Source organism: Coregonus lavaretus (assembly GCF_964263955.1).
Source record: "Coregonus lavaretus genome assembly, contig: HAP1_SCAFFOLD_252, whole genome shotgun sequence".
In the NCBI taxonomy this organism is placed as follows: Eukaryota; Metazoa; Chordata; class Actinopteri; order Salmoniformes; family Salmonidae; genus Coregonus; species Coregonus lavaretus.
Window position 1 is genome coordinate 527,501 of NW_028162386.1, and position 22,822 is coordinate 550,322.

Below are 22,822 nucleotides of genomic sequence, written 5' to 3' on the forward strand. Positions count from 1 at the left end.
TTTCATCATAGGTACACGTCAACTATGACAGACAAAATGAGAGAAGAAATTCCAGAAAATCACATTGTAGGATTTTTAATGAATTTATTTGCAAATTATGGTGGAAAATAAGTATTTGGTCAATAACAAAAGTTTCTCAATACTTTGTTATATACCCTTTGTTGGCAATGACACAGGTCAAATGTTTTCTGTAAGTCTTCACAAGGTTTTCACACACTGTTGCTGGTATTTTGGCCCATTCCTCCATGCAGATCTCCTCTAGAGCAGTGATGTTTTGGGGCTGTCGCTGGGCAACACGGACTTTCAACTCCCTCCAAAGATATTCTATGGGGTTGAGATCTGGAGACTGGCTAGGCCACTCCAGGACTTTGAAATGCTTCTTACAAAGCCACTCCTTCGTTGCCCGGGCGGTGTGTTTGGGATCATTGTCATGCTGAAAGACCCAGCCACGTTTCATCTTCAATGCCCTTGCTGATGGAAGGAGGTTTTCACTCAAAATCTCACGATACATGGCCCCATTCATTCTTTCCTTTACACGGATCAGTCGTCCTGGTCCCTTTGCAGAAAAACAGCCCCAAAGCATGATGTTTCCACCCCCATGCTTCGCAGTAGGTATGGTTTTCTTTGGATGCAACTCAGCATTCTTTGTCCTCCAAACACGACGAGTTGAGTTTTTACCAAAAAGTTATATTTTGGTTTCATCTGACCATATGACATTCTCCCAATCCTCTTCTGGATCATCCAAATGCACTCTAGCAAACTTCAGACGGGCCTGGACATGTACTGGCTTAAGCAGGAGGACACGTCTGGCACTGCAGGATTTGAGTCCCTGGCGGCGTAGTGTGTTACTGATGGTAGACTTTGTTACTTTGGTCCCAGCTCTCTGCAGGTCATTCACTAGGTCGCCCCGTGTGGTTCTGGGATTTTTGCTCACCGTTCTTGTGATCATTTTGACCCCACAGGGTGAGATCTTGCGTGGAGCCCCAGATCGAGGGAGATTATCAGTGGTCTTGTATGTCTTCCATTTCCTAATAATTGCTCCCACAGTTGATTTCTTCAAACCAAGCTGCTTACCTATTGCAGATTCAGTCTTCCCAGCCTGGTGCAGGTCTACAATTTTGTTTCTGGTGTCCTTTGACAGCTCTTTGGTCTTGGCCATAGTGGAGTTTGGAGTGTGACTGTTTGAGGTTGTGGACAGGTGTCTTTTATACTGATAACAAGTTCAAACAGGTGCCATTAATACAGGTAACGAGTGGAGGACAGATGAGCCTCTTAAATAAGAAGTTACAGGTCTGTGAGAGCCAGAAATCTTGCTTGTTTGTAGGTGACCAAATACTTATTTTCCACCATAATTTGCAAATAAATTCATTAAAAATCCTACAATGTGATTTTCTTGATTTTTTCCCCTCAATTTGTCTGTCATAGTTGACGTGTACCTATGATGAAAATTACAGGCCTCTCTCATCTTTTTAAGTGGGAGAACTTGCACAATTGGTGGCTGACTAAATACTTTTTTCCCCCACTGTAGTTTATTGTCGGGGACAGCCCTAGTACATGTAACCCATTCCAATGTGGACTAACTACTAACAGATCAGCTCACCAACACCTGTGTTGTCTAAATTGAAATCATTTGGAATCATGGATGAAAATGAGGTATTTGTCTGACAGTGTTCAGGTCTGTTGTGAACAGCCAATAGCAGGGCTGAAAGTCAGTCATGTGACAGCAGGGAAAAGATGTTAGAGGGACAATAGAGCCCTGAGTACCAGGCCATTAGGACCTGATGGTTAGAGGGACAATAGAGCCCTGAGTACCAGGCCATTAGGACCTGATGGTTAGAGGGACAATAGAGCCCTGAGTACCATATAATTAAAATAATTGGTCATTTAGCAGACGCTCTTATCCAGAGCGACTTACAGGAGCAAATAGGGTTAAGTGCCTTGCTCAAGGGCACATCGACAGATTTTTCACCTAGTCGGCTCGGGGATTAGAACCAGCGACCTTTCGGTTACTGGCACAACGCTCTTACCCACTAAGCCACCTGCCGCCCATTAGTACCAGGTCATTAGGACCTGATGGTTAGAGGGACAATAGAGCCCTGAGTACCAGGCCATTAGGACCTGATGGTTAGAGGGACAATAGAGCCCTGAGTACCAGGCCATTAGGACCTGATGGTTAGAGGGACAATAGAGCCCTGAGTACCAGGCCATTAGGACCTGATGGTTAGAGGGACAATAGAGCCCTGAGTACCAGGCCATTAGGACCTGATGGTTAGAGGGACAATAGAGCCCTGAGTACCAGGCCATTAGGACCTGATGGTTAGAGGGACAATAGAGCCCTCAGTACCAGGCCATTAGGACCTGATGGTTAGAGGGACAATAGAGCCCTGAGTACCAGGCCATTAGGACCTGATGTTCGTTAGCCAGTTGGGCTCTACCAATGCATGTCCAAAGGACCTGATGGTCGTTAGCCAGTTGGGCTCTACCAATGCATGTCCACAGGACCTGATGGTCGTTACCGCAGTAGCTCGTGCTAAACACTTAATTAGAAGAACCATAAAATATGACAATAACATAGGTAAGTGCATAAACACATGAATGTAGAATATGGGTTAGGGTTAGGGTTAGGGTTAGGGTTATATGGACTTACATATCAGCAAGGACGCACACTGGCCTGAACACAACGAGAGCTGGAACTTCCTGTCACTAGACTCCTCTAACAGAACGAGAGCTAACTGGTGGGAAAACACAGGATGGCTGGAACTTCCTGTCACTAGACTCCTCTAACAGAACGAGAGCTAACTGGTGGGAAAACACAGGATGGCTGGAACTTCCTGTCACTAGACTCCTCTAACACAACGAGAGCTAACTGGTGGGAAAACACAGGATGGCTGGAACTTCCTGTCACTAGACTCCTCTAACAGAACGAGAGCTAACTGGTGGGAAAACACAGGATGGCTGGAACTTCCTGTCACTAGACTCCTCTAACAGAACGAGAGCTAACTGGTGGGAAAACACAGGATGGCTGGAACTTCCTGTCACTAGACTCCTCTAACAGAACGAGAGCTAACTGGTGGGAAAACACAGGATGGCTGGAACTTCCTGTCACTAGACTCCTCTAACAGAACGAGAGCTAACTGGTGGGAAAACACAGGATGGCTGGAACTTCCTGTCACTAGACTCCTCTAACAGAACGAGAGCTAACTGGTGGGAAAACACAGGATGGCTGGAACTTCCTGTCACTAGACTCCTCTAACAGAACGAGAGCTAACTGGTGGGAAAACACAGGATGGCTGGAACTTCCTGTCACTAGACTCCTCTAACAGAACGAGAGCTAACTGGTGGGAAAACACAGGATGGCTGGAACTTCCTGTCACTAGACTCCTCTAACAGAACGAGAGCTAACTGGTGGGAAAACACAGGATGGCTGGAACTTCCTGTCACTAGACTCCTCTAACAGAACGAGAGCTAACTGGTGGGAAAACACAGGATGGCTGGAACTTCCTGTCACTAGACTCCTCTAACAGAACGAGAGCTAACTGGTGGGAAAACACAGGATGGCTGGAACTTCCTGTCACTAGACTCCTCTAACAGAACGAGAGCTAACTGGTGGGAAAACACAGGATGGCTGGAACTTCCTGTCACTAGACTCCTCTAACAGAACGAGAGCTAACTGGTGGGAAAACACAGGATGGCTGGAACTTCCTGTCACTAGACTCCTCTAACAGAACGAGAGCTAACTGGTGGGAAAACACAGGATGGCTGGAACTTCCTGTCACTAGACTCCTCTAACAGAACGAGAGCTAACTGGTGGGAAAACACAGGATGGCTGGAACTTCCTGTCACTAGACTCCTCTAACAGAACGAGAGCTAACTGGTGGGAAAACACAGGATGGCTGGAACTTCCTGTCACTAGACTCCTCTAACAGAACGAGAGCTAACTGGTGGGAAAACACAGGATGGCTGGAACTTCCTGTCACTAGACTCCTCTAACAGAACGAGAGCTAACTGGTGGGAAAACACAGGATGGCTGGAACTTCCTGTCACTAGACTCCTCTAACACAACGAGAGCTAACTGGTGGGAAAACACAGGATGGCTGGAACTTCCTGTCACTAGACTCCTCTAACAGAACGAGAGCTAACTGGTGGGAAAACACAGGATGGCTGGAACTTCCTGTCACTAGACTCCTCTAACACAACGAGAGCTAACTGGTGGGAAAACACAGGATGGCTGGAACTTCCTGTCACTAGACTCCTCTAACAGAACGAGAGCTAACTGGTGGGAAAACACAGGATGGCTGGAACTTCCTGTCACTAGACTCCTCTAACACAACGAGAGCTAACTGGTGGGAAAACACAGGATGGCTGGAACTTCCTGTCACTAGACTCCTCTAACAGAACGAGAGCTAACTGGTGGGAAAACACAGGATGGCTGGAACTTCCTGTCACTAGACTCCTCTAACAGAACGAGAGCTAACTGGTGGGAAAACACAGGATGGCTGGAACTTCCTGTCACTAGACTCCTCTAACACAACGAGAGCTAACTGGTGGGAAAACACAGGATGAATGGAACTTCCTGTCACTAGACTCCTCTAACAGAACGAGAGCTAACTGGTGGGAAAACACAGGATGGCTGGAACGTCCTGTCACTAGACTCCTCTAACAGAACGAGAGCTAACTGGTGGGAAAACACAGGATGGCTGGAACTTCCTGTCACTAGACTCCTCTAACAGAACGAGAGCTAACTGGTGGGAAAACACAGGATGGCTGGAACTTCCTGTCACTAGACTCCTCTAACAGAACGAGAGCTAACTGGTGGGAAAACACAGGATGGCTGGAACTTCCTGTCACTAGACTCCTCTAACAGAACGAGAGCTAACTGGTGGGAAAACACAGGATGGCTGGAACTTCCTGTCACTAGACTCCTCTAACAGAACGAGAGCTAACTGGTGGGAAAACACAGGATGGCTGGAACTTCCTGTCACTAGACTCCTCTAACAGAACGAGAGCTAACTGGTGGGAAAACACAGGATGGCTGGAACTTCCTGTCACTAGACTCCTCTAACAGAACGAGAGCTAACTGGTGGGAAAACACAGGATGGCTGGAACTTCCTGTCACTAGACTCCTCTAACAGAACGAGAGCTAACTGGTGGGAAAACACAGGATGGCTGGAACTTCCTGTCACTAGACTCCTCTAACAGAACAAGAGCTAACTGGTGGGAAAACACAGGATGGCTGGAACTTCCTGTCACTAGACTCCTCTAACAGAACGAGAGCTAACTGGTGGGAAAACACAGGATGGCTGGAACTTCCTGTCACTAGACTCCTCTAACACAACGAGAGCTAACTGGTGGGAAAACACAGGATGGCTGGAACTTCCTGTCACTAGACTCCTCTAACACAACGAGAGCTAACTGGTGGGAAAACACAGGATGGCTGGAACTTCCTGTCACTAGACTCCTCTAACAGAACGAGAGCTAACTGGTGGGAAAACACAGGATGGCTGGAACTTCCTGTCACTAGACTCCTCTAACAGAACGAGAGCTAACTGGTGGGAAAACACAGGATGGCTGGAACTTCCTGTCACTAGACTCCTCTAACAGAACGAGAGCTAACTGGTGGGAAAACACAGGATGGCTGGAACTTCCTGTCACTAGACTCCTCTAACAGAACGAGAGCTAACTGGTGGGAAAACACAGGATGGCTGGAACTTCCTGTCACTAGACTCCTCTAACACAACGAGAGCTAACTGGTGGGAAAACACAGGATGGCTGGAACTTCCTGTCACTAGACTCCTCTAACAGAACGAGAGCTAACTGGTGGGAAAACACAGGATGGCTGGAACTTCCTGTCACTAGACTCCTCTAACAGAACGAGAGCTAACTGGTGAGAAAACACAGGATGGCTGGAACTTCCTGTCACTAGACTCCTCTAACACAACGAGAGCTAACTGGTGGGAAAACACAGGATGGCTGGAACTTTCTGTCACTAGACTCCTCTAACAGAACGAGAGCTAACTGGTGGGAAAACACAGGATGGCTGGAACTTCCTGTCACTAGACTCCTAACAGAACGAGAGCTAACTGGTGGGAAAACACAGGATGGCTGGAACTTCCTGTCACTAGACTCCTCTAACAGAACGAGAGCTAACTGGTGGGAAAACACAGGATGGCTGGAACTTCCTGTCACTAGACTCCTCTAACAGAACGAGAGCTAACTGGTGGGAAAACACAGGATGGCTGGAACTTCCTGTCACTAGACTCCTCTAACAGAACGAGAGCTAACTGGTGGGAAAACACAGGATGGCTGGAACTTCCTGTCACTAGACTCCTCTAACAGAACGAGAGCTAACTGGTGGGAAAACACAGGATGGCTGGAACTTCCTGTCACTAGACTCCTCTAACAGAACGAGAGCTAACTGGTGGGAAAACACAGAATGGCTGGAACTTCCTGTCACTAGACTCCTCTAACAGAACGAGAGCTAACTGGTGGGAAAACACAGGATGGCTGGAACTTCCTGTCACTAGACTCCTCTAACAGAACGAGAGCTAACTGGTGGGAAAACACAGGATGGCTGGAACTTCCTGTCACTAGACTCCTCTAACAGAACGAGAGCTAACTGGTGGGAAAACACAGGATGGCTGGAACTTCCTGTCACTAGACTCCTCTAACAGAACGAGAGCTAACTGGTGGGAAAACACAGGATGGCTGGAACTTCCTGTCACTAGACTCCTCTAACACAACGAGAGCTAACTGGTGGGAAAACACAGGATGGCTGGAACTTCCTGTCACTAGACTCCTCTAACACAACGAGAGCTAACTGGTGGGAAAACACAGGATGGCTGGAACTTCCTGTCACTAGACTCCTCTAACAGAACGAGAGCTAACTGGTGGGAAAACACAGGATGGCTGGAACTTCCTGTCACTAGACTCCTCTAACAGAACGAGAGCTAACTGGTGGGAAAACACAGGATGGCTGGAACTTCCTGTCACTAGACTCCTCTAACAGAACGAGAGCTAACTGGTGGGAAAACACAGGATGGCTGGAACTTCCTGTCACTAGACTCCTCTAACAGAACGAGAGCTAACTGGTGGGAAAACACAGGATGGCTGGAACTTCCTGTCACTAGACTCCTCTAACACAACGAGAGCTAACTGGTGGGAAAACACAGGATGGCTGGAACTTCCTGTCACTAGACTCCTCTAACAGAACGAGAGCTAACTGGTGGGAAAACACAGGATGGCTGGAACTTCCTGTCACTAGACTCCTCTAACAGAACGAGAGCTAACTGGTGAGAAAACACAGGATGGCTGGAACTTCCTGTCACTAGACTCCTCTAACACAACGAGAGCTAACTGGTGGGAAAACACAGGATGGCTGGAACTTTCTGTCACTAGACTCCTCTAACAGAACGAGAGCTAACTGGTGGGAAAACACAGGATGGCTGGAACTTCCTGTCACTAGACTCCTAACAGAACGAGAGCTAACTGGTGGGAAAACACAGGATGGCTGGAACTTCCTGTCACTAGACTCCTCTAACAGAACGAGAGCTAACTGGTGGGAAAACACAGGATGGCTGGAACTTCCTGTCACTAGACTCCTCTAACAGAACGAGAGCTAACTGGTGGGAAAACACAGGATGGCTGGAACTTTCTGTCACTAGACTCCTCTAACACAACGAGAGCTAACTGGTGGGAAAACACAGGATGGCTGGAACTTCCTGTCACTAGACTCCTCTAACAGAACGAGAGCTAACTGGTGGGAAAACACAGGATGGCTGGAACTTCCTGTCACTAGACTCCTCTAACAGAACGAGAGCTAACTGGTGGGAAAACACAGGATGGCTGGAACTTCCTGTCACTAGACTCCTCTAACAGAACGAGAGCTAACTGGTGGGAAAACACAGGATGGCTGGAACTTCCTGTCACTAGACTCCTCTAACAGAACGAGAGCTAACTGGTGGGAAAACACAGGATGGCTGGAACTTTCTGTCACTAGACTCCTCTAACAGAACGAGAGCTAACTGGTGGGAAAACACAGGATGGCTGGAACTTCCTGTCACTAGACTCCTCTAACAGAACGAGAGCTAACTGGTGGGAAAACACAGGATGGCTGGAACTTCCTGTCACTAGACTCCTCTAACACAACGAGAGCTAACTGGTGGGAAAACACAGGATGGCTGGAACTTCCTGTCACTAGACTCCTCAGCTGATGTTCTCTGAGCTGGAGATCCCCCAGCATGCTCTGCTCCACTTCACAGCTCTGATACGATCACCCAGCATGCTCTGCTCCACTTCACAGCTCTGATACAACCAACTTCTCTCTATTGTCCTATGATAAGTAGTATTTCTTCACAGCCTTTGGTAGTCATTCTGTCTGTATATACTGTAGGTAGTATATAGTAGTGGTAGTCATTCTGTCTGTATATACTGTAGTTAGTATATAGTAGTGGTAGTCATTCTGTCTGTATATACTGTAGGTAGTATATATATATGTGTGTACCTGTTCCCAGAGTGGAGGAGTTCTATGCGGGAGGCGTCTCCCTTTGCCAGTCTGAAGTCTCCTGTGTACAACACCGTCCCCTGGGCCCCCTCTACCAAGAACCTACACACAAACACACACACTGGGGTTGGGTGATAGCCTACACACACAAGGGTTGTGTGATAACCCACACACACTGGGGTTGGGTGATAACCCACACACACTGGGGTTGGGTGATAACCTACAGACACACACTAGGGTTGGGTGATAACCTACAGACACACACTGGGGTTGGGTGATAACCTACAGACACACACTAGGGTTGGGTGATGACACACACTGGGGTTGGGTGATAACCCACACACACTGGGGTTGGGTGATAACCTACAGACACACACTAGGGTTGGGTGATAACCTACAGACACACACTAGGGTTGGGTGATAACCTACAGACACTAGGGTTGGGTGATAACCTACAGACACACACTAGGGTTGGGTGATAACCTACAGACACACACTAGGGTTGGGTGATAACCCACACACACTGGGGTTGGGTGATAACCTACAGACACACACTAGGGTTGGGTGATAACCTACAGACACACACTAGGGTTGGGTGATAACCTACAGACACACACTAGGGTTGGGTGATAACCTACAGACACACACTAGGGTTGGGTGATAACCCACACACACTGGGGTTGGGTGATAACCCACACACACTGGGGTTGGGTGATAACCCACACACACTGGGGTTGGGCGATAACCTACAGACACTAGGGTTGGGCGATAACCCACACACACTAGGGTTGGGCGATAACCCACACACACTGGGGTTGGGTGATAACCCACACACACTGGGGTTGGGTGATAACCCACACACACTAGGGTTGGGCGATAACCCACACACACTGGGGTTGGGCGATAACCCACACACACTAGGGTTGGGTGATAACCTACAGACACACACTAGGGTTGGGTGATAACCTACAGACACACACTGGGGTTGGGTGATAACCTACAGACACACACTAGGGTTGGGTGATGACACACACTGGGGTTGGGTGATAACCCACACACACTGGGGTTGGGTGATAACCTACAGACACACACTAGGGTTGGGTGATAACCTACAGACACACACTAGGGTTGGGTGATAACCTACAGACACTGGGGTTGGGTGATAACCTACAGACACTAGGGTTGGGCGATAACCCACACACACTGGGGTTGGGCGATAACCTACAGACACTGGGGTTGGGTGATAACCTACAGACACTGGGGTTGGGGGATAACCCACACACACTGGGGTTGGGCGATAACCCACACACACTGGGGTTGGGCGATAACCCACACACACTGGGGTTGGGCGATAACCCACACACACTGGGGTTGGGCGATAACCCACACACACTGGGGTTGGGCGATAACCCACACACACTGGGGTTGGGCGATAACCCACACACACTGGGGTTGGGCGATAACCCACACACACTAGGGTTGGGTGATAACCTACAGACACTAGGGTTGGGTGATAACCCACACACACTAGGGTTGGGTGATAACCCACACACACTAGGGTTGGGTGATAACCCACACACACTGGGGTTGGGTGATAACCTACAGACACTAGGGTTGGGTGATAACCCACACACACTAGGGTTGGGTGATAACCAGATTAGCATACCTTTATATTGTTCCTGTACCATACCGGGGTATACGGTATTACTGTCAGTCACTGAATGAATGAATATATACACTACCGTTCAAAAGTTTGGGGTCACTTAGAAATGTCCTTGTTTTCCATGAAAACATACATGAAATGAGTTTGAATAGGAAATATAGCTAAATTAATAGGAAATGTAGTCATTGACAAGGTTAGAAATAATTATTTTTAATTGAAATAATAATTGTGTCCTTCAAACTTTGCTTTCATTAAAGAATCCTCCATTTGGGGCGGCAGGTAGCTTAGTGGTTAAGAGCATTGTGCCAGTAACCGAAAGGTCGCTGGTTCTAATCCCCGAGCCGACTAGGTGAAAAATCTGTCGATGTGCCCTTGAGCAAGGCCCTTAACCCTAATTGCTCATGTAAGTCGCTCTGGATAAGAGCGTCTGCTAAATGACTAAAAAAATAAAATAAAATAAATGTGCAGCAATTACAGCCTTGCAGACCTTTGGCATTCTAGTTGTCAATTTGCTGAGGTAATCTGAAGAGATTTCACCCCATGCTTCCTGAAGCACCTCCCACAAGTTGGCTTGAACTTTTAAAAAGGCACACCTGTTAATTATATATATATATATATATATATGATTATATATATATAGGATTTTTAAGCCTTGAGACATGGATTGTGTATGTGTTCCATTCAGAGGGTGAATGGGCAAGACAAAAGATTGAAGTGCCTTTGAACAGGGTATGGAAGTAGGTGCCAGGTGCAACGATTTGTGTCAAGAACTGCAACGCTGCTTGGTTTTTCACGCTCAACAGTTTCCTGTGTGTATCAAGGGTGCAACTCAATATTAGGAAGTTGTTCTTAATGTTTCGTACACTCACCTTCATAATATTGAGTTGCACCCCCCCCCCCCATGAATGGCACACATACACAATCCATGTCTCAATTGTCTCAAGGCTTAAAAATCCTTCTTTAACCTGTCTCCTACCCTTCACTGATTGAAGAGGACGTAAGATGTGACATCAATAAGGGATCATAGCTTTCACCTGGATTCACCTGGTCAGTCTGTCATGGAAAGAGCAGGTGTTCCTAATGTTTTCAGTTGGGGTCCCAACAAATGCTTACAAATTACTAGCGAATTCCCATAGCGGACGCTAGCTAAATGCTAACAAGCGCACATAAACGAATTGCAAGGACAGACGACCCAGCTCATAAAGTTCTACAACTATCTCAAAAGGCTACTCACAGTTTGCTGCACGCACAAAACAAATATTAAGACAGCAGGGATTTGGATCCAGACATTGATTGTGTCTGCTGTAACCAAGAAGCTTGATCTTGCCGTCTAATGTTTAGCTAGCAAGTTAGCAAACCAAACGCAGAGCTGGATCCCTGGCTGGAGATCCTTTACTTGGTCCATCTTAGTTAGTTAACTTATAGTTATAAGCAGTGGCGTAGCACGAAGCCCCACGAGATTCAGAGCTTTAGAAGGCCGCCCCACAAAAATATCCAACTGTCAGTATTTCTAAATACCCCGGTATACGGTAGCTATATAGGGTATATCACCCAAGCCTAACACACACACAAACACACCAGCTAGGTGATAGGTCATTTTACCACATAAACACACACACACACGCTCGCATGCTCACACACACACAATACTCACATGACGGAGCCTGGACAGTGACCTGCAGGAAGCAGAGTCACCACAAGCTCTTCCCTCTGTGGACACACACAATATCAGTCATCAAAGAGGCGGTCATATAGCAAACTAACAGTGATCAGCCCTTATATGACCCTATATGTGTTGTAATGATGAACCAGTGTTGTACCTCTCCTGAAGCCTCATCTATCAATATGACCCTATATGTGTTGTAATGATGAACCAGTGTTGTACCTCTCCTGAAGCCTCATCTATCAATATGACCCTATATGTGTTGTAATGATGAACCAGTGTTGTACCTCTCCTGAAGCCTCATCTATCAATATGACCCTATATGTGTTGTAATGATGAACCAGTGTTGTACCTCTCCTGAAGCCTCATCTATCAATATGACCCTATATGTGTTGTAATGATGAACCAGTGTTGTACCTCTCCTGAAGCCTCATCTATCAAAGTGATTAGTGTGGGACTCTCCAGTTCCAAAGCAACCTGGACAAACAGAAGCATGTCAAATCAAATCAAACAAAACAAAGCTTACCTAGCAATACGTCCATAACCAGTGTTCAGTATTCAGAATGATTTTAGACAACTAGCTACTTACTATGTGATCTTCCCAGAAGGCATATTTTGGATTGCTGAGCAACAGTTCCTTAGTTACAAATGAACAGTACAGTTTGACTGTCAGACTGGAACAAATGAACAGACAGTAACGTTAGGCCATTAACAACATCAGTTAGCCAGCCTTGTACAAGCTTGAAACTTTTCATTGAACTTTCAGACCATCAAAATAAAACGTTGTGAAATGACCTGAATTTCAACTTTCTTTTCAACAGAGGCCCCTTCAGTCCCTTCATGTGATCTGCAGAGAATACGTGACAGATAAGTAGCTAGCTAGTTACATGTACACTGTGTAACAGTTAACGTTAGAGCAAATCCTGGCTAGTTATCTTTAGCTAGCTAACTGCTGTTTGGCTCACTGTATTTCAAAGAGTATTTCTTTACCTTTATGACAGTGAGATAAAAAATAAGCCCTTGCATGTAGATTCTCCCTGTCAAAACGGTCCAGCGACATGTTGGGATACTCCTTCATGCGACCGGCGAACGAACTCATTTTGATTGAAGATTAGCTCCAATATTTTCCAAACTCCCACCCTCTCGTTGACTGCTGCTAGGTGACATTTGTGCTGATTTTGGTCGGGAGACTTGACTAGCTAACTAAGCCACCTAGTGGATGGGAGCCAAAACAAAACGTTGCCACTGCCAGCATTGCATCTCAATTTGACCTGTTCACAATAACTACCACGTCGCTAGCATATATCTTTGCAACCACTAGTCAGTTACAAAAACAACACCTTGTTAGATAGCTAGCTTATCTGCCAAGTTACAATGTAAGAACATGTTCAACTGATGGTCACACCACAGATAGAACAATGAGCTAGCTAGTTATAAAATGGACTAGACATGGGCGGCAGGTAGCTTAGTGGGTAAGAGCGTTGTGCCAGTAACCGAAAGGTCGCTGGTTCTAATCCCCGAGCCGACTAGGTGAAAAATCTGTCGATGTGCCCTTGAGCAAGGCACTTAACCCTAATTGCTCCTGTAAGTCGCTCTGGATAAGAGCGTCTGCTAAATGACCAATTATTATTATTATTTATTATTATTACATGAAACATATTTGGTTACACAATACAAAAACCAAAGAAGAAGAAGAAGGAAGGTTTGGGTTGCTAGGCTACTGAGGACAAGCTACCTCATCATCAACACTTGAGACTTGTGAGTCTTGCCCGATACAGCTGTAAGTAACGTGGTATTAGCTACTTAATCAAATTGAGAAAAAATGTATAGCTAGCTAGCCAGATTCAGTCTATTTTCGTAATTGTGACTTCTATATTATATCTACCATAGCCTGAAGCTAGTGCTAACATGTTTGGGTTAATTCTAATCTTGGCTAGCTAGCTAACGTTAGCTAGCTAGCAACTGTACGTTTGGCAACGTTAGTGTCAAGTGTGCAAATTCAATTTGATTGGTTTCAGCCAAATATTGAAACTGAAATCAGCTCGAGAAATATGTAGATTGTATTTTTTCGCCATTAAGATGGTTAGCGTGTAAGAATGAAGAGAGCAGTTCTGCCTGGTCTCCCTCTACAGTTTCCTGTACCGAGACTGGCTATCTGACAAGTGACAGGCAGAACCACCTGCTGCACCCCAGGACAGGAGAACGGAGAGAAATAGAATATCAGCCATACCCTACTTCTGCCACCTAATGAACATTAGAGGATCCCCCTCCCCATATAACCTACTATGTAATTGCCATTCTTTTTAAATAGTGTTTTACTGTTTATTTATTTTGTCCATATGTATTTCAGTGTCTATGACTGTCATGTGGGTATATAGAGAAACTTGAACTTGGCTAATTGAGCCCACTATTTGCTCCTGTAGGTCGCCTGTGGACATCCTCTCTGCAGCACAATGTCTTGTGCAGCATACTTAGATGGCAACGCAACGCCAAAGTCCATGAGCAGAGCCAAACAATGGACTGACGAGGTGGAGAACTTATACAGATTCCAACAGGCAGGCTACAGAGATGAACTGGAATACAAACAAGTAAAGCAAGTTGACTTGGTAAACAACTTAAATGAATCCTTAATCACTGGCTAAAAGCATTGCCACTGACAGTTGGTTCATTACAAGATGAATGTGTCACTATGGAATTGCTTCTTTGTCTTAGATTGACAGGTGGCCTGAGACTGGGTTTGTGAAGAAGCTTCAGCGTCGAGACAACACATTCTATTACTACAACAGAAAAAGAGAATGTGCAGACAGAGAAGTCCATAAAGTGAAGGTCTATGCATACTAAAGTCAGAAGTGTACAGCAATCCTGTGGTCCTCTGTAGCTCAGCTGGTAGGGCACGGCGCTTGTAACGCCAAGGTAGTGGGTTCGATCCCCAGGACCACCCATACACAAAAATGTATGCACGCATGACTGTAAGTCGCTTTGGATAAAAGCGTCTGCTAAATGGCATATTATATTATTATATATTATTATTATATTATCATCTCTTTTCCATTTTGAATAACTTTTCCCATATTTTTGAAGAAGACGTCAGTAGGAAGGAAGGCAGCACCATCCCAGCTGTGGAATGTAGATCAGTTCACTGAATAAAGGGTGTGAGGCTGAAGCTGTCTGATGTGTGTGAACCTGTGAGGGGAGGTGTGTGTGTGTGTGTGTGTTATAAGGGTCCTCTGATGAATGTTTCATTGTGGATCCAGATGAAGTATTGAAGCGTGTGAGAGGGGATTTGGGACGGAGGCTATCACACCCTCATCATGTGATGTTAGTATGAGGACTGGGATTACCGTAAAAAAAATACTTAAACTCTGACCCCCTGACGTGGTTAATCACATACCAGTACACTAACTATGATTCACATATACCAGTACTCCAACTGAAACACAGAGCTGCTGAGGACATATTCTGCTGCATGACATTCATGGTTATTCTATAAACATACATTTCTATATGAATGTTCTGTAAAGTTGCATCTTCCTGGATACTCCTGTGGGTGATATGGGGCCCAGTTAGAGTGGATTGAGAGCTGAACTGGTATGGCAGTTAGCAGGTAGGTAAAACACTTTACAACTATTTGGGCTAAGTATTGGTTCTGATTAATATACTTACAAGTTTACAATGATCATTCATATGATATGAAGATAACGACTGGATTTCCACAAATATTTCTGCAGAATGGTGTCCATAAAGAAGGTTTGCATTAATCTACACTCATCAACTCAATTAAAACAGACCCATCAATGCATGTAGTACACTGTATTGAATAAAGGCAAATCTTTCTTTGCCGAAATGTTTATCGGCGTAATAAGACATTTTGCCTTTAAGAGTACTGTCGCGTTCCCTTTAAACTGGCAGGCTGTCATTTCTGGTTGACCCGATCAGAATAATTTTGCTCCTGGAAGTTTTGTGGACACTGGATAAGTGACAAGTAGTTGACACACATTCATCTGAAACACAACCTCTTATTATGCTCTGACACGTAAGTACATTGAAATAAAATAAAAGTTTGGTTCAACCTTTTCGGCAGATGATTGGAACCGTCCTAGCTGTATTATTGTTAGCGGACATGCTATCAATAACAAACTAATGTTAGACAACCAGCAGGCTTACTAGCTAGCTAGCCGTCTTCTATTAAGCTCGTAAATATGTTTTGTGAGCTTTGATTAGTTTTTTTAAAATTAATTTTAAATGAAGAACTGCGAGGTCAGCGCCCAAGATAGGCGTGGGTAGCTAGCTAGTTTAGCTAACGACTACCAGCTGTTAGCCGACTATTTACAACGAGTGATTTAGTTAGCTAGCCAGTTTGGGTTCCCGGATGTCCTAACGTCGTGGAGTAGCCAATATGATTGGCAGTTCAATTGAAAAATTTAATGTTCTTCTTCGATTAGGTCTTAAGGCTGTTGGCATCCAATGCATGTTGTATTACTGCCACCTACTAGACTGGAGTATAATGGTTCTAATCCCCGAGCCGACTAGGTGAAAAATCTGTCGATGTGCCCTTGAGCAAGGCACTTAACCCAAATTGCTCCTGTAAGTCGCTCTGGATAAGAGCGTCTGCTAAATGACTAAAACAACAAACAAACCTCCCTTATACTTTGCTTGGAAAAACGGAAATAAATAAACAAATAACCTGCTATCAAATCCAGTTTTATTTGTCACTTGCGCCGAATACAACCTTACTGTGAAATGCTTACTGACAAGCCCTTAACCAAGAATGCAGTTCAAGAAATAGAGTTAAGAAAATATTTACGAAATAAAATAAAAAGTAACACAATAAAATAACATTAACGAGGCTATATACAGTGGGTACCGGTACCGAGGTACAGGTTAGTCGAGGTAATTTGTACATGTAGGTAGGTAAAGTGACTATGCTTAGATAATAAACAGCGAGTAGCAGCAGTGTAAAAACAAAGGGGGGGGGGGGTCAATGTAAATAGTCCGGGTGGCCATTTGATTAATTGTTCAGCAGTCTTATGGCTTGGGGTTGCAAGCTGTTAAGGAGCCATTTGGACCTAGACTTGGCGCTCCGGTACCGCTTGCAGTGCGGTAGCAGAGAGAAATGTATATGACTTGGGTGACTGGAGTCTTTGACAATTTTTTGGGCCTTCCTCTGACACCGCCTGGTATAGAGGTCCTGGATGGCAGGAAGCTTGGCCCCAGTGATGTACTGGGCCGTACGCACTACCCTCTGTAGCGCCTTACAGTCGGATGCCGAGCAGTTGCCATACCAGGTGGTGATGCAACCGGTCAGGATGCTCGCAATGGTGCAGCTGTGTAACTTTTTGAGGATCTGGGGACCCATGCCAAATATTTTCAGTCTCTAACTCATTAAAAACCCACCACCCTACTCCATTATTTTAACCTATCTAGTCCTACCTCAGGCCAACAGTTTGAAAGGACTGGACACCACCACTCAACACACCCTGTAACTCTTCTGACGTCAAATCTCCTACACCCAAATACTTATCTGCAGCTGCCACCACAACCTCTATTTTCTGCAACTTATGTTCCATCCCTGCAGTACAGTTGATAACCATTGCTATAAATGCTAAAAAGCCAATCTTACTGAAGCATATGTATATCACTCGTTGGTTTATCCCTCTGTACTGGTACAGATCTACTACTCCCACCACTCCTCTCAGGATCCCTCCCCCTTGACCCATCTTCTACTGTCTTCCCTGCCTCAGCATATGACAACTTCTGCACTACTCTAACCCTGGAAACCTCAACCTGCCTCTCTCGCACCGGACATTTCTGATCCCCAGCCCCATGGACACCCCTACAATTAACACATACCGCTTCTTTCTTTAATGCTACACATTCCTTTGTCTCATGCCCTTCTGCACACTTCTCACATCTAGGACCCTCCCTTCTACACACTGCTGCCACATGCCCATCAGCTTGACACCTGTAACAATGTAATGTATTTGGCACAAAGCTCGTACAGGATAACTGAAATATCCTAACATCACTTTGTCGGGCAAAGACTCAACATCAAAACTCAAAAGAACAGACAATGACTCTTCTATTTCTCCACTCATGCCATCCTGTCTGCGTCGCACCAAATGGGAGCATCACAAACACCGGGAATCTTCCCCTTCAGTTGGTCAGCTTTCATATTTACCGCTACCCCAGTAATCACTCCTTTCAATGGCGCCCTTTTCTTGAGAGCAAAACAATTCACATCTCTTGTCCCCATTGGTTTAACACGGAGCGCCTTCTCCCTCTGACCAGCAGAAACACATCAGAAACCACTTCTGGTTACCCTCACCGATTCCACAGCACCCAACTCCGTTTTCACCCACCCTGAAACCACAAATGAGTCAGCCAAAAGAAAAGGGTCCACTTTCCCAAAAATGTCACTCCTACCGTCACGGACGCATCTTTATCCTGACCATCGGTGCAAGCCTCGCACTCAGAGAACTTCACCACACCTGCCACCTTCGATAATTCACCCTCATTCTCTTCCATTTCTCCTCCTGTCTTCAGCTCACTCTGCTAACACTTTCTACCATTCTTCATCGACAAACCATCTCCCTTTTTCCCGCCATTTTTAACTGATTCAAGCTCCCCCTCTTCCTCCCTCTCTCCGACCTTCTCTGCCTCTTTTTCCCTCCATTCCTCCTCCGTATTCCAAGTATACTTCTCCTCCATATCTCGTTCTTGCCCTCTTAAGGGACGCCATTTTTACCGACAGGTGTCTACCAGTATTTAACGCTAGCTAGATATGGGTTGTAGCTAGCCCAAGATGTACTCTTAAGGAGCCAAACGTTAGCTAGATATGGGTTGTAGCTAGCCCAAGATGTACTCTTAAAGAGCCAAACGTTAGCTAGATATGGGTTGTAGCTAGCCCAAGATGTACTCTTAAGGAGCCTAACGTTAGCTAGATATGGGTTGTAGCTAGCCCAAGATGTACTCTTAAGGAGCCTAACGTTAGCTAGATATGGGTTGTAGCTAGCCCAAGATGTACTCTTAAGGAGCCTAACGTTAGCTAGATATGGGTTGTAGCTAGCCCAAGATGTACTCCTAAGGAGCCAAACGGTACCTTTATTCCTTAAAGGTCCTGAACAGTCATTCTGAATCCCATCTAAAATAGCCTTTTGACTGACTAAAATATCACCCATAATATTTGTTTTGGATAGAAATTATAAAACATTTGAGAAAAAGTACTTTTTCTCTCATGGCCAACTACCAGGAAGTTTGAAAAGACAGGCTGAGTGGGCGGGGAGCTTATATTCATTATATTTTTCTTTGAAATGTCAAGCAACTTGGATGCAGTGTTGCAGTAAAATCATCTCAAGCAAATTTGGTGATCCACAAAGCAACTCAAACAACATCGAAATTGCATCAATGATGTCAAAAATGTCTCTTGTGATGTGGTTCACAGCAGCACTGACGGATGTGTTGACATGACAACTGCGTCAGAGTTTTGAACTATCCCCCCCCCCCCCTTTGTACCATGCTGGCTGAAGACCTAGCTAGCCAGTAACTAGCTAACACCAGACAGATGAAGACCTAGCTAGCCAGTAACTAGCTAACACCAGACAGATGAAGATCTAGCTAGCCAGTAACTAGCTAACACCAGACAGATGAAGACCTAGCTAGCCAGTAACTAGCTAACACCAGACAGATGAAGACCTAGCTAGCCAGTAACTAGCTAACACCAGACAGATGAAGACCTAGCTAGCCAGTAACTAGCTAACACCAGACAGATGAAGACCTAGCTAGCCAGTAACTAGCTAACACCAGACAGATGAAGACCTAGCTAGCCAGTAACTAGCTAACACCAGACAGATGAAGACCTAGCTAGCCAGTAACTAGCTAACACCAGACAGATGAAGACCTAGCTAGCCAGTAACTAGCTAACACCAGACAGATGAAGACCTAGCTAGCCAGTAACTAGCTAACACCAGACAGATGAAGACCTAGCTAGCCAGTAACTAGCTAACACCAGACAGATGAAGACCTAGCTAGCCAGTAACTAGCTAACACCAGACAGATGAAGACCTAGCTAGCCAGTAACTAGCTAACACCAGACAGATGAAGACCTAGCTAGCCAGTAACTAGCTAACACCAGACTCTGATGAAGACCTAGGTAGCCAGTAACTAGCTAACACCAGACAGATGAAGACCTAGCTAGCCAGTAACTAGCTAACACCAGACAGATGAAGACCTAGCTAGCCAGTAACTAGCTAACACCAGACAGATGAAGACCTAGCTAGCCAGTAACTAGCTAACACCAGACAGATGAAGACCTAGCTAGCCAGTAACTAGCTAACACCAGACAGATGAAGACCTAGCTAGCCAGTAACTAGCTAACACCAGACAGATGAAGACCTAGCTAGCCAGTAACTAGCTAACACCAGACAGATGAAGACTTAGCTAGCCAGTAACTAGCTAACACCAGACATATTATATGGGAAACATAAGTATCTTTGCCATAGATGAATAGGGTAAACTTCTAATGATATTTTCTGACACCCTACAGTAACATTTTGGCACCAGTAGAGTAGCTTCTAGCTATATAAACCACGCCCCTCTGCAAACACACCTTCTCCGATGATGGTTGCAAGGCGGTAATTATTTAAATGAGGTAAGAGAATATCATGTTACCATTGGTGTATTAAAATGAGAGTTAAAGGAGAAATATGCAGAAATGGTTCAGCCATTTCCTGGTTGCTAAAATTCTAATAGTTTGCCTAATTTCAGTTTGTGTGATAGGACAAGCAAAGTATGCATTCAGGATTTTTTTTTGCAGTTTTACTTTAGTGCCTTAATGCAAACAGGATGCATGTTTTGGAATATTATTTATTCTGTACAGGCTTCCTTTTCACTCATTTAGGTTAGTATTGTGGGATAACTACAATGTTGTTGATCCATCCTCAGTTTTCTCCTATCACAGCCATTAAACTCTGTAACTGTTTTAAAGTCACCGTTGGTGCCATGGTGAAATCCCTGAGCGGTTTCCTTCCTCTTCGGCTACTGAGTTAGGAAGGATGCCTGTATCTTTGTAGTGAGTGGGTGTATTGATACACCATCCAAAGTGTAATTAATAACATCACCATGCTCAAAGGGATATTCAGTGTCTGCTTTTCTATGCGAGGCATATGAAAACGTCCCTGGTCTTTGTGGTTGAATGTTTGTTTGAAATTCACTGCTCGGCTGAGGGACCTTACAGATAAATGTGTGGGGTACAGAGATGAGGTAGCCTAGCCATTCAAAAATCATGTTAAACACTATTATTGCACAAAGAGTGAGTCCATGCAACTTAGGTTACTTGTTAAACAAAATGTTCTACGTTGTTTCGGTTCGATTATTAAAAAAGCAATGTATAGTGTAGAGAATCATTGTGCCATCTAAACCGCTGTGAAATATATTTTCAATAACCAAACATATTGTATTTTCAGCTGTTTTGAAGCTGGTGTCCAAAACCGAAACTAAAAGATACAAAAACGAAACTTAAGAACAGGATGCATAGAAATAGCGCACATAGAACAGATCTACTGCTTCTTAGACTTGCTTTCAATGAGTGACAGATCTATAAATCACAGTTCTATGTGAATTTGGTCAGGTCGCCCAAAAAGTTACTTATTGCAGTTTTAATAATCCCACCTCCTTAATCCAAGTGTTTGACACGGGAGGGGAGCAGTAACTTAGTGTTTGACACGGGAGGGGAGCAGTAACTTAGTGTTTGACACGGGAGGGGAGCAGTAACTTAGTGTTTGACACGGGAGGGGAGCAGTAACTTAGTGTTTGACACGGGAGGGGACCAGTAACTTAGTGTTTGACACGGGAGGGGAGCAGTAACTTAGTGTTTGACACGGGAGGGGAGCAGTAACTTAGTGTTTGACACGGGAGGGGAGCAGTAACTTAGTGTTTGACACGGGAGGGGAGCAGTAACTTAGTGTTTGACACGGGAGGGGAGCAGTAACTTAGTGTTTGACACGGGAGGGGAGCAGTAACTTAGTGTTTGACACGGGAGGGGAGCAGTAACTTAGTGTTTGACACAGGAGGGGAGCAGTAACTTAGTGTTTGACACGGGAGGGGACCAGTAACTTAGTGTTTGACACGGGAGGGGAGCAGTAACTTAGTGTTTGACACGGGAGGGGAGCAGTAACTTAGTGTTTGACACGGGAGGGGACCAGTAACTTAGTGTTTGACACGGGAGGGGAGCAGTAACTTAGTGTTTGACACGGGAGGGGACCAGTAACTTAGTGTTTGACACGGGAGGGGACCAGTAACTTAGTGTTTGACACGGGAGGGGACCAGTAACTTAGTGTTTGACACGGGAGGGGAGCAGTAACTTAGTGTTTGACACGGGAGGGGAGCAGTAACTTAGTGTTTGACACGGGAGGGGAGCAGTAACTTAGTGTTTGACACGGGAGGGGAGCAGTAACTTAGTGTTTGACACGGGAGGGGACCAGTAACTTAGTGTTTGACACGGGAGGGGAGCAGTAACTTAGTGTTTGACACAGGAGGGGAGCAGTAACTTAGTGTTTGACACGGGAGGGGAGCAGTAACTTAGTGTTTGACACGGGAGGGGACCAGTAACTTAGTGTTTGACACGGGAGGGGAGCAGTAACTTAGTGTTTGACACGGGAGGGGACCAGTAACTTAGTGTTTGACACGGGAGGGGAGCAGTAACTTAGTGTTTGACACGGGAGGGGACCAGTAACTTAGTGTTTGACACGGGAGGGGACCAGTAACTTAGTGTTTGACACGGGAGGGGAGCAGTAACTTAGTGTTTGACACGGGAGGGGAGCAGTAACTTAGTGTTTGACACGGGAGGGGACCAGTAACTTAGTGTTTGACACGGGAGGGGACCAGTAACTTAGTGTTTGACACGGGAGGGGACCAGTAACTTAGTGTTTGACACGGGAGGGGAGCAGTAACTTAGTGTTTGACACGGGAGGGGAGCAGTAACTTAGTGTTTGACACGGGA

At 45.4% G+C, this 22,822-nt stretch overlaps 2 protein-coding genes across 3 annotated transcripts in view; one reads left to right on the forward strand and one right to left on the reverse strand.

Annotated features, from left to right (window-relative positions):
* LOC311119310 (protein artemis-like) overlaps window positions 1-13,023 on the reverse strand; it is a 24,737-nt gene extending 11,714 nt beyond the window's left edge. Inside the window, exons 1-6 of the mRNA XM_084194032.1 lie at window positions 12,817-13,023; window positions 12,622-12,673; window positions 12,416-12,500; window positions 12,244-12,303; window positions 11,818-11,873; window positions 8,501-8,602 (exon numbers count right to left, since the gene is read on the reverse strand). Coding sequence (XP_084050158.1) covers window positions 8,501-8,602; window positions 11,818-11,873; window positions 12,244-12,303; window positions 12,416-12,500; window positions 12,622-12,673; window positions 12,817-12,925 — 464 coding nt within the window. The 5' untranslated portion in view covers window positions 12,926-13,023. The remainder of the gene's footprint in view (window positions 1-8,500; window positions 8,603-11,817; window positions 11,874-12,243; window positions 12,304-12,415; window positions 12,501-12,621; window positions 12,674-12,816) is intronic.
* A 2,706-nt stretch (window positions 13,024-15,729) lies between these two features.
* The window catches only part of LOC311119304 (transmembrane protein 243-like), a 34,337-nt gene continuing 27,244 nt past the window's right edge, over window positions 15,730-22,822 (forward strand). Inside the window, exon 1 of one of the 2 annotated variants that reach the window (XM_084194025.1) lies at window positions 15,730-15,859. The gene's annotated coding sequence lies outside the window, so the exon portion shown is untranslated. The remainder of the gene's footprint in view (window positions 15,860-22,822) is intronic. The other variant, XM_084194026.1, reaches the window with a different exon arrangement.